Source organism: Psammomys obesus, unplaced genomic scaffold (genome assembly GCF_907164565.1).
Source record: "Psammomys obesus unplaced genomic scaffold, mPsaObe1.curated_primary_1811, whole genome shotgun sequence".
Taxonomy (NCBI): Eukaryota; Metazoa; Chordata; class Mammalia; order Rodentia; family Muridae; genus Psammomys; species Psammomys obesus.
In genome coordinates, this window is record NW_026596046.1 from 25,840,562 (window position 1) to 25,858,404 (window position 17,843).

A 17,843-nucleotide genomic window follows, 5' to 3' on the forward strand; every position below is an offset into this window, starting at 1 on the left:
TCCTATGTATGATTTTCATAAGTATTTTGTAAAAACACTTATAATAAATTATCATGATTTAAATTGTACTGTGGGCTAGCCTGACTTCTTAGATTAAAAAATACATTGCATTATGAATCCTAATATATAAATTCTCTAATATTGCTAATTTCTTTAGGGTCTTCAATGCAACTCTAGGCATTGTTTCATCAAACTGAACATCTTTGCTTATTATAAAAAGCAAGACTTTTATTTTAAAAATACTTGTTGAGAAGCTTGAAAATAAGTCAGCATTAATTGCCAAAGGTAAGGTAATGTTTCTTCTTAATAATTTCCACGGAGACTTCTTTGGGCCAGTTTTGATACATGAAACATTACTCTACCTTAAGACCCCAAACACCATTTTGATTTCTCAAAACAATCTCTGGTTTAATGTAGATTTAAGGAGGTCTGGATAATGAATGAACAGAAATCTTATAAAGTTGCATCATACACGTCATCAAAACCGAGAAGGAAAACGCGGTTCTTACCTATAACCCTTGATTTAGGAGACTGAGGCAGGAGTAATGTTGTAAGTTTGAGGCCAGCCGGCGCTACATGGTGAGACTGGTCCAAAACAAAGCAGCAGAACAAAACACAAACAAATTAAATAAATTTAAAAGCCTACCAGGTTTTTTGCCTCTTTTCCCAAACAAATACTGTAGCCCTGAGTCCGCTAGTTAGTGAGCTAACAGAGCCGCTGGCCGGATGGTGTGCTAGAATACAGTGTCACTGCAAGCCCTGCCCTGATTGGGCCACAGTCACAGTGTGGTCACTTCCCAGCATCCCTTCATCTCTGAAGCGCTAAAGAAATCAGCTGTGCTCACCCAACCCCAGCCAGGTCTACCTGCCTCCTCCCATCCCCACAACCCTTACCTTCAAGGTAGGAGTATGGGCAATAAAACCTCCCAGCCTCCACAAGGAGATGCAGAGCGATGGGATTTTGTTTTGTTTTACTCTGCTTGTGCCTATGCGACTTTTACACAAAGACCTTCCTGAAGTTCAAAGCATATTTTTAATCTAGAGACGTGCTGCAAAGGCTTTCTGAATATATCAAGGATTTTTTTTTTCTTTTGCAGTTTTCTCAAGTATTACACTAGCATTTTAAATATGTATCCTCACTGCTTATTTAGTCATGTGTCCAGTTAATTCATTTGTCATATTTCTTACAAAGCATACACTAGTTATGCACAGAGTAGGAGTGATAGAGTTGATCACTGGTGTTTCCCGTTGAATCACAGTGTACGTAGGTAAGCAAGTCTTCACTTGTGGTTTTAAAAAAAAAAAGAATCCGAGGCGAAAAGGTTGGCTAGTGTCCTAGGTACTCCATTTATATCTTCACCTATTTTCTTTTTGTGTTGATTCATTCTTTTTAATTGTGTTCTATTTTTTATGAGGTCATTTCAACAAAATTCACCCTCTTCTATCCCTCCAGCTCTTTCCAGACATCCATGACTCACTCCATCTCCATTTGACCTTCTGGTTCTATTTAATTAACCACTTGGTCTAGTTAGTACTGCCAGTTTGTGAGTAGAAGTAGGGCCATCAGCTGGAGAATGGGCAACCTAACCAAGGGTGGCATCTATGAATAAAACCGTTGTTCCCTCCCCATCCCCAGTAGCCATCAGCTGCCAGTAACTCCTCATGTATCACACTCTTTTGTGTGATAAAACTAGCCCTGAGGAGATTCAACACACACACACACACACACACACACACACACACACACACACACACACCTTCAAACCCCAGAAAGGGATCCCATGACAAACCAAAGTATGGATACCACCAAAGTCTAGTGTGGTGAACCAATGAGTTTTATTGGGGTTCCTTACCAGAGTATGGGTGAGGGGTTGCTTAACAGGAGCAGAAATGACTCAAAGATGGCTGCATCATCAAGGCCCACTCAAGCATGGGTGACAGAGCCCAAAAGCATGGATCCTAGAGCACACTGCACAGCCATGTAGGCAGCTCAGCAGGTTGGAGAATACACTTTTCAGCTATCTCAGTTGGTCTAAATGTCTTCCAGGCAGGTGGAGTGGTTTCTGCTTCTTCAAGGTAGCTTGTTTGGTCCTGGTCTCCTCTGCAGCTCGACTGAGCTGAAAATCTTCTGTACAGTTTAGCTCTGTTAGTCTGAGAGTGACTTTCAGCTTTTATCATTTACTCTGGTAGAGAGGGGCCTAGTAGGTCTGATCAGTTTCAGGGACTTCCTGAAGCTGTTCTGAGTTGTTTCCTTTCCTGGTTAAAACTTCCTTGTAGAATGGAATGTTTCAATCTCAGAGTAAACTGTTATACAACACATCCATGTGAAATTTTTGACGAACTTGATCTGCAGGAGTTTTGTGCACGCCCCCATGACTGTGTAACATCATTTCCAGAAGGGGCCCCTGGGTGTCCAGGAAATACTTTTGTAAACCTCTAGCTCTCATTAATCCTTCCACTCCTTCTTCTACAAAGGGACCCTGAGCTCTGTGTGGAGAGGGGAACGGGGAACTGGTAATACAGATGCTCCATTTAAAGCCGAGAACCCTAGTCTTTTATTCTTTGCACTATGACCAGTTGTGACTCTCTGTTTTTAATCATCATCCGTTGCTAAAATCAGCTTCTCTGCTGAGGGTTGAGAGCTGCACTAATGTATACATAAAAAGGTAAGTGTTTAGATGAAGTTAGATCTATGTTCATTTAACGAGACAGTAGTAATAGATTCTTTCCTTGGGCCTGTTACCTACCAAGGGTTCTTGACCCAGGTAAGAGTACCAGATAATGAGTTCCACTTTGAGAAACATGTCTTAAACTGAATGAAAAAAAAAAAAAGTTGGTCACCTCGATATTATTCACCTATGAGTATATCTTGCTGAGCTGATTGTTATTGTAGCTTTCAGGATTCACAGCTGGGTAAGACTGTTGATAACTTTCTCCCAGTGAGCCTAGAGAGCACCTTCCAGAGCTATGAAAGCTAGCCAGTGAAAAGGGAATCTTCCAAGTCAATATCAGCTTGATTTTCCACATTCTGTGACAAAAGCACGTGGTGCCTTCAGCAATAGGGCTTTATTATCAAGTTCTGGTGGGCAACCAAGAAGAATGGAGATGTCCTGTTACCATTTTAGGGGTTGTTGGAATCCTTGCGGTCAACAACTTGAAGGCAAGCATCTTATTCCTGGCACTTGGCTTTTTGTTTGGTGATCTGTGGCTTCTGAGATAATATTATCCCCTGTGCAGGGTTGTATACAATTAAACGCTCTAACACAGGAAGGTTATAAAACAGGTCTCCTCACACTTTCCCAAACACCCTACGTGTTGGTTAGTCTTCCTCCCGCTCCATCAATAAATCTTTTGAAGTTCTTAGCTTTGATTTAAAAAGATTTGATGGATTTGATGTTACAGAAGCTAATTTGTACTTAAAGGAATGCATTTTTAAATGTGGAAAAACTTTTCAACGGACAAACAATGCTGAATATTCAGTATGTATGTGGACCTTAGGAAGGTGGTGAGAGAGAGAGAGACCATCGCCCTACCTGGAGAAACAACTGCTGTTAATATTTTGAGTTTTCCCTGTCCTTAAGAAATGTATGCTGTGAGCTCAGTTTGTTGTGTCAAGAGAATCCACAGCCGCAATGTTAGCTGTATATAAAATTAAGAAGAGAGAGATTCTAATGTTCTGGTTACTTGTCCTGACTGTAGAAGTTCTCCTTCATGCAATGTAGCTTGAGATTTAAGGAAGAGGTAGTAAAAATGAGGCCAAACGGTACAATAAAGTCATTTACAGCTTTGGTATTTTTCTTTTTCTTGTTTTCTTTTTTGATAAAATTTCTCTGACAAGTTCAGACAACTATATAATCCATTTTAATAACTCTCACCACCCCGCCTTTTCTTACTGCCTTCCCATTAATGATTTCCCTGTTTTCCTTATAAGTCTTTTCCTCAGATTCCTCCCCTTCTGTTTTGCTTTCTTTTGTTTTGCTTTATGACCCCCTGATTTTTTAGCAAGGGCAGTCAATGTGACCACACTTGGAGTTATCCACAGTAGCCTGGTTAATTTACACTTTTAAAGTCTTTGGTAACCATTTTACAAATCTTCAATATTTGTTAAAATTTCGGTTTTGCAGACTAAATCAATACAGAGTTTAAGAATGTTAACTAAGTTGTGGCTGTTACATAAAGAAGACCTGCAGCCAGTTGACTAAAGAAACTGTAACCACAGACATTAGCGGTGGCACACAGCTGTAGTCCCAGAACTCTGGGACGCAGAGACAGAGGCAGGCAGATTTCTGTGAGTTTGAGGCCAGCCTGGTCTACAAATTGAGTTCAGGACAGCCAATGCTACACAAAGAAAACCTGTCTCAAAAAATAAAGAAAGAAAGGAGGAGGAGAAAAGAAAGGAAGAAAGAAAGCGAGAGAGAGAGAGAGAGAGAGAGAGAGAGAGAGAGAGAGAAGGAAAGTGTAATCTGTAACCAGATGACTGGTTTACTGGCAAGGCCAATGAAATTGTTTTTTGTTTCTTGCCAATGTTTATTATGTAAAATACAACAATAATCTAGCCACCATGTTGCTGCTGGCTAGAGTTCCCAGAAACTGCTGTGGTGGGAAGGAATAGAGAGAAGTTGATTGATAGGTTAGTTTAGGTCAGCTTAACACAAACTAGAGCCATCTTGGACGGGAGAACCTTAGCTGAGGAATTGCCTCTATTGGATTGGCCTGCGGGCATGTCTGTGGCACATTTTCTTGGTGAATGCTTGATATGGGTGGGCCCTGCTCTCTGTGGGAGATGGGCCTGGGTGATATAAGAGAGCAGGCTGAGCAAGCCAGGACCCTTCCATTGTTTCTGCTTTGGTTCCTGTCTTGAACTGTTGTCCTGGCTACCCCAGATGAGGAACTGTAACCTGAAACAAACCCTTCTCTCCACAAGCCTAGTGTTGATGACAACAGCAAAGAAGTGAACTAGCAGAGGCACTAAGTTGCAGTGAGATGTGGATTACAGCAGGAGATTCTGCTATGCCATCCAACAGAGTGAATGCAGGTAATGCCAAGGTATGTATATTTCAAAAAGGTAGAAGAAAGGAATTGTAAATCTTTTCACCATTAAAAAAACTTATAAATAGGCAGAGTGTGATGGCTCATGGCTATAACCCCACATTCCAGGGGCCTCTGGAGATAGGGGTCAGAATTTCAGAGTCATGCCTGTCTACATGGTAGGTTTAAGGCCAGCCTGGGCTAAATGAGACTTTTTCTCACAGAAAGAGGAAGAAAGGAAGAAAGGAAGGAAGGAAATGAAAAAAGGAAGGAAAGAAGTGATAAAGCAAAGGCTTGAGGAGACAGATATCTTAAATCTGATTGAAAAAATATATAAAATATTATATAGTGCCCTGTTAATATGTGTAATATTTATGCTTTTATCAGTTAAATTTTTTAATTTTGGTTTTTAAAGACAGGGCTTCTCTGTGTAGCCTTGGCTATCCTGGACTCACTTTGTAGACTAAGCTGGCTTCAAACTCACATAGATCCACCTGCCTCGGCCTCCCATAGTTCTGGAATTACAGGCATTTGTCACTGTGCCCAGCTCAATTTAAAAAATGTAAAAGTCTAAAACATCCAGTTTAGGAAAGTTCCTAGTCCTCAGCCTTGCCATCCATGTATAGACAAGAAATTCGTGATCTGAGGAAAAAAAATACTGAATATTTGAGACCAAAGGGAATATCTCAACCCTTTTGTCTTATTTTTCCCCCAGTAAAAGTATTTAAACATCACTACAACAGAAGGACACACAGACTTCTTTGTCACCATATGGATATATATGAAGTTTAGCTCCCCAACACAGTCATTACACAAAGAAACAACCACGTATCTGTCCCTAAGTTTCACAGTACTGAGTTCATTTTGAACATCGAGCTCCTTTTCTTCAGTCATCTTTCTAACATAAGTATCTCCTGTGCTGTGAAATTTTTTTCTTTAAACATGCTAACGTTCAACAGCTGCTTCATTTTGAATACTTAGATTTCAAGCTTACTAATTACTATGAAGCAGCCGACAAAAACTTTGCACAAAATATCTTCTTTCAGATTATTTTCCAAATAACTAGCTCCCCACAAGAGCAATTACTAAAGCTCTTTAGCCTACTTTCACCCATAATATAAAGGACATCTTTCACCATCTCCACACAAATCCTGGGAGCCATAAATAATAAGGAGAATTTTTTTTTTTTTTACTAATTTTGGTGGATGAAATACTATCTATTTTTTATTTGCATCTGTTGGAAAATTCTTGAGGCTCAGTGCTCAGCGGTTTCTGTCCCCTTATTTTTTAATATAATTATTCATTTTTCTTTTAACATGATGTTCTATGCCTCTAAGCTTTATATTAAGATGTCAGTCCTATTTGACATGCTAATTATACATATTTGATTTTTTACCTTTGGCGTCTGTTGTTGAACATACATTTAATTCTGTTTCTCCAGCGTGCTAGGCATAAGTGTAAGTAGTCGTTATGGGTTTTTTGCTGATTCGATCACATCTGTGTAGTGTTTCCTTCCAGAGGTAAGGTGAATGCTGAGGGAAACGGAAAGAAATTTCATTTACAACAGCTGAGCTAAGAGTTGGGTCCAGACTTTTACTTTGTAAGCACACGAGGCAACTGTATTTCTATAGACGGTAGTTTCTTTTAAGGACAAAGAGGAGAATAAGTCTCTGTAAGCTTGCTTTGTCTACTCTTACCAAAAATCAGGATTTGTACGCCGCTGTGATTAGGAAGCTGACTTTGGCTTCTTTGTCCCGAGCGGGCTGGACAGTGGCCGTGAACTGAGAGCTGTGATTGGTTAAGAAGGCAGGAGAGGCCTGACCAGATTGGCTCTGGACTCCCCCTATTACCTCACTGCATTCTGAAGGTCTGTCTACCAATGACGGGGCCCCTTACTGGAAAAACCAACTGCTGGAGAGTGCCAAGAGACCATAACAACGCCCTTTTGAAGTCAGACGGGGTGAGACGAAAGGCAGCTCTCTGGCAGAGCGTCTATGCCACAGGACGAGAAGAAGATTAGGATGGATGCCCCACCCCCCGACCGGGCCCTAGGAAAGCCAAACAAAACCCTGCAGCACCAGGTGGACGATGACGACCTGGGGTTTAAGGAAATGGACGGTCTGAAAGAAGCTTTGGCCAACCTCAGGGGACTGTCCGAAGAGGAGAAGAGCGAGAAGGCAATGCTCCGCTCCCGCATCCAAGAGCAATCCCAGCTCATCTGCATCCTGAAACGCAGATCCGATGAGGCACTCGAACGCTGCCAAATCCTCGAGATGCTCAATGCGGAGCTGGAGGAAAAGAGGATGCAGGAGATGGAGAAGTTGAAGATCCAGAGTGAGCACACCCAGAAGCTGGAAGACCGCTTTATGACCCTGGCAGCCAACCACGAGCTGATGATCCGCTTCAAGGACGAACACAAGAATGAAAACATGAAGCTGAAGGAGGAGAACGAGAAGCTGAGGCGGGAGAATAGCAGCCTCTTCAGCCAGGCTCTGAAAGACCAGGAGGCTAGGGTGCTGCAGCTCACAGCACATAACAAGGCCCTGGCGGAGGAATTGGAAGTCTTGAAACAAAGATGTGATCATGATGCCAGCGAGGCAGAGGCCCGAGAGAAAAAGCTGCTGGGTCTGCAGAACCAGCAGGCTTGTGCCCATGCCAAGGAGACAGAGCAGCTGCGCAGCCAGCTGCAGAGCCTCAAGCAGAGACACCGGCAGACCATGGAACAGATGGCGAAGGAACAGGAGGCGCGTAGCAGCCTGAGCGAGGAGCTGCAGGCCAGGCTGCAGACTGTCTCGAGGGAGAAAGAAGAGCTGCTGCAGCTGTCCATGGAGAGGGGCAAGGTGCTCCAAAACAAACAGGCTGAGATCCGCCAGCTTGAGGAGAAGTTGGAGACAGCAGCCATGGCCAAGAAGCATGCGCTAGAACGCTTTGAGCAGGAAGCAGCGGCCGTTGATAGCAACTTGAGAGTTCGCGAGCTTCAGCGCAAGGTAGATGGGATCCAAAAAGCTTATGATGAGCTGCGTCTCCAGTCAGAAGCCTTCAAAAAGCACAGCCTGGATCTTTTAAGCAAGGAGAGGGAACTTAATGCCAAACTCCGCCATCTCTTTCCATAAGGAAACTCTGCTTCCCGTGTCTCCAGTTAATAACTTCAAATATTTGTGCCTTACCATTATGGCAAAAGCAAAGATAATTCACTTACTATACTTTTAAGTACAAAAATCACTTTACTATGAGTTGTTTGTTGTTACTGTTGTTGTAAATGTTAATGTTAAGTTCTACCACCTAGAATACATTTAAGATTAACCAGAGTCCCCTCTGTGCCTTTGAAGTTTTCTTAAGGTTATCCGTAGCTTCTACCTCATAATGTACTCATTCTCAACCCAGACACCTTCCTATAGTGTGAAGATTTATGATTTAAAGGATCCTAAAATGAAAGTGCTATCATGAAAAACAGGAAAACATAGCCCATTAGCCACTGCAGAATGATAGGTTTGTTGGAGCACTGTAGTTGAGATTATATAAAAACAAAACAAACAAACAAACAAACAAAAAAAAAAACCCAGCTGTCAGCATGGTAGAGCAAATACTCTGCAGCAAAAAAGTCTAATTGAATCTAATTTTGTATTAGCTTGGTTAAATCATACACTTGTTTACCAAAGCATGAAAGCCAGCTCTGTTACACTCATTGTGTTGAGCCTTAAGATTCAAGTTGGTTAAGTCAACCAATTTTAATATTTTCTGCAAGTTTAGCTCAGTTCCACTTTCCTGGTTTTCTCCTTAATAACTGATAGGATTTAGATGTGCTCTATTGAGACCCAGTGGCTTCATTTTCCATTTTGCAATATTCTAGTAGGGAAAACAAAAACAAAAAAAAAAAAAACCTCAATTTAGGGTAACCGGTCATAGTAGATTGAGTTTGATTTTTATGGTAGCTTATATATTGCCTTCTGTTTCTGTCAATACATTTTCTTGCAATTAACTTGCATGTGTTTAAAATCTAAGCTGAATGTGTATATGTTTACTTATGGCATTTTTGTGGGAATAATTAAATAGTGTTTTAATAGAGTTAAATGTAGAGGAATGTAAAGTTCTTAAGGAAGTAAAGTCTTCAAGTTAATTTCCAGAATATAAATTATTTTCTTTCCCCCCATATTTAGTCATTATGTACACAATTATGAATACCTGTAAGATGGATTATAGTATAGTCATTTTCCTCATTCATTTGGTGCAAATACACCAAAAATTACATAGCAAGTTTCATTTACTAAACTTTTACTTGTGGGGCTTTTTTTTGCCTGTTGTTGTTAGTTGTTTTTTTTTTTCTTGAGAGAGAGAGAGAGAGAGGCGTATGTAGCCCAGGTTACCCTTGAACTCATTATGTAGACATCACAATATAGATGAAGAAAGAAGAATGGTTATATGTGATTGTTGTATATCAAATATTTAAAAAAAATTTTAAGACTTTTGGTGTGTGAGTGCTTTGTCTGAATGTATGTATGACCATGTATATACCTGTGTCCAAGGAAGTTAGAAGGCCGCATCAGATTCTCTGGAATTGGTGTCACGGATGGTTATAAGCTACCATGTGTGTGCTGGGAACTGAACTAGGGTCCTTAGCAAGAGCAACAAATGCCCTTAACCACTGAGTCCTTTCTCCATCCCTCACTGTGTAAATACTTCATTTCACCCTCAGACAACTCAAAAGAGGATGTGTTGTCACTATTTTATAGTTGAAACAGTGAGACTCTAAGAGGGTGGCTTATCTAAAGCTTCGAAGCTTTAGGCAGACAGAAGTGAGATTGAAAGTGAAGGCTATTAGGCAGGGTGCCATGAGACTCCCTGACTTGTTTTAAATCTTTATTGTCACTGTCATGAAATTACTGTTTTAACAAAGGGCCTCATAATTTTATTATTGTGCATGGCATTGCCAGTTGAGTAAGCAAGTCTGCTTTCTGCCTCTAAAAATCCATGTTTTCTCCCAGTATATGTTACCTTCAAAATACACAGAGAGAGAGAGAGAGACAGACACACACACACACACACACACACACACACACACACACATATGGGAAGGAGAGGGAAGGGGGAGGGAGGAGATGAAGGAAGAGAGGGGGAGGGGAGAGAGAGAGAGAGAGAGAGAGAGAGAGAGAGAGGAAAAGGTTTTATTCCTTGGGTCCACATCACTTTGTATTTAATCTATGGCCATTCAAGAATGGGCAATCAGGGTATCAGGGTAACTGCTAGGGTACTTTCCTCTGTAAAGGAAACAAATCAACAACATGTAAGTCGGCTAATTCTAAACCATTATCCTTAAAGGGAAAAACTTTGAAAGCAAACAACAAAACTCTTTTCTAAAGCAGACCTAATTTTTTCCAACACTTGCAAGCAGAAACCCTCAAATGAAAGACAGCAGAATAGAGACTCTAAACTCAAACACTGTATCTGCTGTACAGCGCAACTAAGCATCCTCTCTTGGCAGAGTACAAAACTGTAAACCATTGATGTGCCCTGAAGAAATGAGTCTAGTTCTAAAGATGTGTGAGAACTTGCAAATAGAAGCATTGATGGACAGGTGAACTACTTTTTTTTTTTTTTTTTTTTTTTTTTTTTTTTTTTTTTTTTTTTTTTTAGCACTGTTCCTGTTTCAGAGAGCGACAATGAATGCAGGCTAGTTTCTAGTACAGGAAGGGTGGAAAACCTAGGTCTCTACAGTTCCCCTCTATTAAAGTTTTTAAAACATTATTTAAAGTCTCCGAAGGAGCCCTTGGCACCAGTGCCTGTTATTCTACCAAGCCTTCTTTCACCATGATGCCTATGGAGTAGCTGTGGCCGGGTCAGATGAATCTACCTTTCCCACTATGAAACTGAGCAGAGCTTTGAGATCTTACCTATTAGGCTACAAGGAAAAAAAGATTGTAATTCAGACTTCTGTCCTCAAAACTTATGCTACCCAATCAGATGTGTCTTCCAGAATCCATTTTCCCAAAGTAGGCCACCTGGAAATACTTCAGCCACTCATTTTTAGAAGACATGTCGCCATGATTAATTCAGATGAATCGGGTTCCACTACTGTGATGGGAGTGAGGCTACAATGGAGCTAGAATGGAGAGGGATGAATGTTTAATGGACCACTCACAGTGCCTGCTGTACTATAGCCACTTAAGTCCCCATGTCATGTCAGGCAGGGAGTGCCTCATAAGAAGTTCAATCGTGAGTCTTGAAAACATTAATCAGAATGTGGAACACTGGCTAAAAGTAGACTTTCCCAATTATTTTTCATCTTCCTAAGAACAAAGTGGTATCTTGTAAATGCTAAAAACTTCTTACCCCTAATAGCCTTGGCTATGCAGTTGAACCTCAGTACTTGATGACCATCTCACTTGGAAAAAAAAATCAAGAACAAAGAGTTTTCCACGTGAAAAATCTGCCTGACCCTTCACTACAAATCTAAGTGACTGCAGGAACCCACCAGCCACAAGGCCCACAGGGGGACTCTGGCCTTCGCTAGTTGCCAGATTGTTCTCATCCACACTCTGAGCCACTCTAGGGCGAGCCCATCTAAAATAATTTTCTCTTTCATATTGAAGGCTTGATACAGTTTGGATCTTAAATATCAGCCCATGCACTGAAGGCTAAGCCCCCAGCAGGATTACCAATGGGAAGTGGTAAGACTTTAAGAGTTGGAGATTGATGGAAAGCCCTTAGGTCATTTGCTGCTAAAGGGGGTCGGTGAGACCCTGATCCTTTCCTTTCTGTTTGCACTCTGACCATGAGGTGGGTCATCTTGTCCTGCTGTGTGCTCCAGACATGATACCCTGCCAATACCCCCAAACAAGGGGCTAATTAATTCTGGACTAAAACTATAAAACTATGAGGAAACATGCTCCACCTTATTGGTTAACTATCTCAGAACCTGTTATAGTAATAGAAAGCTAGCACAAGGTTATATATCTATTACATCATAGCAAAAGATTAGAAATAGCTTATACAGCCTTAAAGATCAATCAATTAACTCTACCCTTTGTAAGTAATATAAATATACACTATCTCTTATGTCCTGGGGAGAAGATAGGAGCCAATGAATATAATTTATTTCTACATATACAAATAAATATTGACGATATACCAGTGAAAGTGGTTTTTAGTGGTGTAGTAGACCATAGGAAATGTAGTTGTCAGAAATAAGATTTGGAAAGAAACGTCTCAAGATGGACAATTTTTATGTCATCCAGTTTTTGGACCATACACCACCTTACCTAGTCAAAAGATGGTAACATTTAAAATGGATGAATTTAAATTTAATTTAAAATTAATGTTTCACGCGTCTGCTTAATTTCCAGTAGGCTTTCTTTCTATGTAAATTATTGAAAACATGTAGAATTTTCTTTCCCCAACTAGGCAGGCAAGATCTATTTTGGAGCAAGCCACGCAATGGCCTGACAGATCTGGGTCAGGTCATTCAGCTGGAAGCTGCAACTCTCACAAATGCTCAGCAGCATATGGAAAGCCACAGTATCTTTTTTTGTACATCAAAGAGTGCCTTCTACCATGTAGCATTTCACTCTCAGATTTACAGATTTGAGTGTTGCTACCTTTTCTCATGATTTTCACATTTTGTTAAATCTTAGATTTTATATATTTATTTCCATTGGTGTAGATCCATTGTACATGATAATGTGTTAGAAAGACTTATACAGGTATATTGTGTTCTTTGAACATATTTCCCATCTCCCCACTCCTACTCCTGATGGTGCCCTTTGTTCTCGTAGACAGTTTCACTTCTACTTTTATGTCACATGTATGTATGTATATGATTTTATGTATGTATACATTCTATAAATGACAAGTGAGAGAAATATGCAATATTTGTCTTTCTGTGACTAACATACTTGGTTTATTATGATTATCCTCAGTCATTTCTATGTTCCTGTATGACATAACTCTGTTGTCCTTTATGGCTAAAAAAAAAATTTCATTCTGTCTATATGCATTACTTTTTATCCATTCCTATACTGATGGGTACCCAGACAGGCTCTATAACTAATCTATTGTGAATTGTGCTTCAAAAAGAATAGTTAGGAAAGCATTTCTGCAATAGGCTGGCTTGGATTCCCTTGGTAAATACACAGAAACAGCTGGATTATAGAGTAGATCTACTTTAAGTTTTGGGAAGAACTCCTTATGGTGTCCATCATGGATGGACCAGGGTACACCCTCACCAGCAGCGCATGCAGGTTCTCCTTTGCCCACGTTCTTACCAGCATTTGATGTTATTTTAAATTTCAGCATTGTTTAATTTGCATTTTTCTGATGGCTACTGAGATTGAATATAGTTGTATCTGTTTATTGGCCATTTTGCTTCGCCTTTTGAGGACCCACTGTCTATTTCATTAGCCCATTTATTGATTGAGTTTGGTTTCTTACTTAGTTTTATGAGTTCTTCATATAGTCTAGAGTTAATCCTGTGTCAGATGGATAACTAACAAAGATTTCCTGCCAATTCTGTAGAGTGTGTCTTCACGCGATTGTTTCCTTTGTTGAGAAGAAAAAAATTTAACTTCATGTGCCCCCATTTATCAGTTGTTAGCATCATTTCCTGGACAACTGGAGTCCTATTCAGAAAGGCCTTGCCTATATCTTGGAATGTTCCTCCTGCTTTTCTTTCTAATGGTTTCAGAGTTTAAGGTTTTACTTTAAGACTTTTGGTCTATTTCGAGTTGATTTTTTTTTTATACAGTGAGATATAAAGATTTAGTTTCATTCTTTTGCATGTAGCTATCCAGTTTTCTCAGCACCATTTTTTTTTCCAGAAGGAGTTGCACGTTTTCTATTATATATTTTTGATATCGTTGTCAAAATTCAGATGGCTACAGCTGCATGGATTGTATGTATGTCTTCTATCCTGTTATAGGCTTAGATTTTAGGTATGCACTTTCTTATATGCTCAGTCTGTTAGAGTCTGGATAGTTGTTTTTGCTTTTGCACTAGTAGGAGAATGATAGTGAAGGCAGGGCAAGCCAAACCATTATAGTCTTTCAATCTTATTTACTATATTTAATATATATTGCATTCATTTAATAGATTGATTTTTGTAATCTATTATAGGCCAGACACTATGTTAAATACTAAAATACAACACAAATAAGGCCTTAATATCACTGAATTTGTTTCCAGGGGATGAGAAAAAAATACCTCAAGAATGGGATGAATAGGAAAACACACACAGTCTCCAAACCTAATCTAGGAGAAATTAGAAAGAGTTTTTCCTGGAAGTGGATTGTGTGATAACATCCAAGAAGTAGAATGTACAGTAATTGCCTAAGACAAAGGTTGAGTAGTTGTCAGTCTTCCTGATGCTGTGGCTGGCTCTTAAACACAGTTCCTCGTGTTGTGAGGACCCCAACCATAAAGTTATTTTGGTTGCTACTTCATAACTGTAATTTTGATACTGTTACTAATAATGATGTAAATCTCTGATATGCAGGATATCTGATACGTGACCCCTGTGAAAGGGTCATTTGGCACGCCCCCTCCCCCAAAGGCTCATGATCCACAGGGTGAGAACTGCTAGTCTAGGAGAAGAATAAAACATGCCAAGTGTTAGAAGCCTTCCCAGGACCTTCTGTTCCTGGCTAAGAAAACCATCTACATTCAACCCTGGTTTTTGTTTTGTTTTGTTTTGTTTTGTTTTTTCCCCAATGATCTTAAAGAAAATATATATGGGTAGAGAGAAAACAAGAAAACTAAAATCTTGAGTGATAGAGATACAAACAGGACCTGGCATGACTTTTACGTAGGTGTAACTATATAAACAGATGAAGTCTAATAACTTTAGAAATATCGTTTTAAATGAATGTTCTTAATGCGTATTCTAATAGAATTAGAACTGCAAAGAAATATTTGTAAATTGTAGTCATTAATACTAATTGTTAGTTGTAATGTCATTATACTAAACCATATATATTTCAGTTAAAGCAAATACTATGTTAATGTTGCTAAGGAACAAATTTTTAGTGTTTGAAGGCATATGTTTAAGAAGTTAAAAATCTTTTAGTCTTAAATTCAAATAGGCGAATATTCTAAATTTACAATATCTTTCTCTTTTTGTTGTTTTTTGTTTGTTTGTTTTGTCTTTTCTAGACAGGGTTTCTCTGTGTGGCCCTGGCTGTCCTGGACTCACTTTGTAGACAAGGCTGGCCATCAGTCCACCTGCCTCTGCCTCCCTAGTACTGGAATTAAAGGCATGTACCATCACAACTGGCCAAAGATTTCTTTCTTTTACCAAAACTTATTTGTGGAGATATTTTAATACAGCAACATGGCTACTCTGATTGAAACACAGACATTCCCTTAGCACATACCTTTAGTCCCTCTGGTAGAATACAGACACACCTTTAATCACAAACGATGAAGGCAGAATTAGTTTGAAGAAGGAAGAACCCATGTTTGAAAGTGATGTCTTTCCAGGTCAACCTGGTCTACAAAGTGAGTCCATGGCAGCCAAGGCTACACAGAGAAACCCTGACTTCAAAATAAATAAACAAACAAATAAATAAATAAATGTAAAATAAAAACATAAGTAAAAAAGAAAGTGATGTCTAATTGATAATTGAGAGGCAGACAAAGTGACATATCACAGAAAGATTTGACAGAATAGGATATGCTGAAATATGAGTAGAGACAGGAAGAAGGAGGCATCTTGGGCGGGAGAAAGAGAGATAAAGGGAGAGAGGGAGGGGAAGAGAGAGAGAGAGAGAGAGAGAGAGGAGGCATCTTTACTGGGAGAGTTTTACAGAGATAGGTTGAAGTGAAAACTAACTAGACATAGGTGAAGACAAAGTAAGCTAGAAAATGAGGGAAAAAAGCTGGAAGATTAAAACTGATTGCTAGAGTTAGTTTGAAGCAAAGCAGAGCAATTTGGTCAGAGGCTGAGAGAGAAGCCAGATTGAATCAGTCAGCTTGGAGAGGAGTTTGAGCCAGAACAGCTGAGTTGAACCAGTCAGCCAGAGTTCAGAAAGATCTAAAAAGGGTGACCTTATTTAGTGAGTAAGTCTTAAAGGCTGAAAATATTCTAGGCCTAGATTAGATTGTATGGAAGCTAGAAGCTTCCAGGACTAGGCCTAGGTTAGCAGATGGAGGCAGTAAGCCTCCAAGATGACAGCTGCAGCAGGCAAATAAAAGTTACTCTTATTTCTTAGCTTTGTCAATTGAATGACTGAATGCAAAGGCTACCCAGTGCTATGAACATCCCTCACGCCATGTTCATGACTCCTAAAAACTATTTCTACTTAATACCTTTTTTTGGAAGAGAGGCTAATACTGCAGGTAGACAAGGAAATGAATATGATGACCCTAACCCATCTAGTTATAGTAAAAACAAACTACTAAAGAGTGTTTTCTGTGAAAAAGTGAAGACCTAATTTGGAGGCCAAAGAGTAAGTTGAGCCTCAAAATAAGTACTGAGTTAATATACAGAATATTTTAAAAGTATTAATTCATTACTGTAGACAAAAAAAAAAAAAAGAAGAAGAAGAAGAAAAAACAGTCAAACAACAACAAAAGCAAAATAAATGAAACACTCATTCATATATTAACTCATTACTCTGAAAATTACCTGTTAAAAGTAATTTGAGTGGACATTTAGACTATTTTTTTCTTGTTCCTGTGATGAGACAAAGTAGTGTTCAATAGAAGAATTCCATATTGGGAATGTAAAGACATTAACCAAAACATTACCTTACAATTTCTAGTGAAGAAATCTAGCACTGGATAGGATTAATAAACCAGACATGATGACAGGTGCTTATGCTCAGCCCCACGACTCGGATTTGGGATGTAAAGGCAAGAGGATCACAAGTTTGAGTTCATTCTGGGCTGTGTAGTGAATTTCAAACCAGCTTGGGCTACATAGTAAAATCCAATGAGGAGAAATGAGAAGAGGGAGACGATGAGGAAAAGGGAGAGAGAAAGAGTTAGGTTCATGGAGAATTTTATAACACAGCCATTCGCTATCATCATCAGAAAATATCGACCAATGGAAGCATCGTGTTACAAACTCCCAAAGTGTGCAGCCCATATAGCAAAGCAACACTTCCTAAGAAAATATTCCAATGATGCTGAATCTTCAGAATGTCATTCCCGCCCAGGCAACTAACTTCTTGTTTCCTGAAAAGAAGGAAGAAGAGGGGAATGGATAGTGGTAAAATTGTGATTCCACAAGCAAATAGACACATCTAAATTATGTATTATTGAACAGAACAATGGACCTTGTTCTAAAAAGGTAACATTGGGAAAAATGATAAGTACTGCTATGGGTTAGAAGAAACATAAGACATATAACCAAAAGGAACGTGTGGAATTGTTTGGGTCTTGATTCAGGCAAGTTATCTGCAACACAGTTGAAGAGAATGGAGTTTAAATACCAAGCAATCAAGCAGGCCAGGGTATAGCTCAGTGGTGGAGCATTTGCTTAGTCTGCTTTCCCTAAGCAGCAGACTAAGGTCCATAATGATTTTATTTGTTGTGATCATTGTGCTGTGGTTATGAAACTAAAATAATAAAATGTACACTTTATCATAAAAATGTACACTGACACATGTGGGGGTGAAATAGTTTGATACCTATTACTTACTCTAAAATACCTCAACAAAATGAGCAAGGGAGTGAAGCAAGTGAGGCCATATATTGTTAAATATGGATGATGGGTTCACAGAAACCCACTATGTCATTCTTTTCACTGTGTGTCTAATTCAAAATTTTCAGCATACAAAAAGGTGCAAAGTTCTGGAGATCTTTTTCCTTCCTTCCTTCCTTCC

At 39.4% G+C, this 17,843-nt stretch overlaps 1 protein-coding gene across 1 annotated transcript; it reads left to right on the plus strand.

The window, feature by feature from the left end:
* Nucleotides 1-6,966: 6,966 nt before the first annotated feature.
* Nucleotides 6,967-9,393, plus strand: Ccdc89 (coiled-coil domain containing 89). The gene has a single exon (XM_055623373.1). The coding sequence runs from the start codon at nt 7,023-7,025 to the stop codon at nt 8,139-8,141; it is 1,119 nt and encodes a 372-aa protein (XP_055479348.1). The 5' UTR covers nt 6,967-7,022; the 3' UTR covers nt 8,142-9,393.
* Nucleotides 9,394-17,843: the final 8,450 nt, after the last annotated feature.

What these genes read in the sequence shown, in the direction of transcription:
- Ccdc89 (XM_055623373.1), top strand. Translation starts at nt 7,023, where the DNA reads ATGCCACAGGACGAGAAGAAGATTAGGATGGATGCCCCACCCCCCGAC.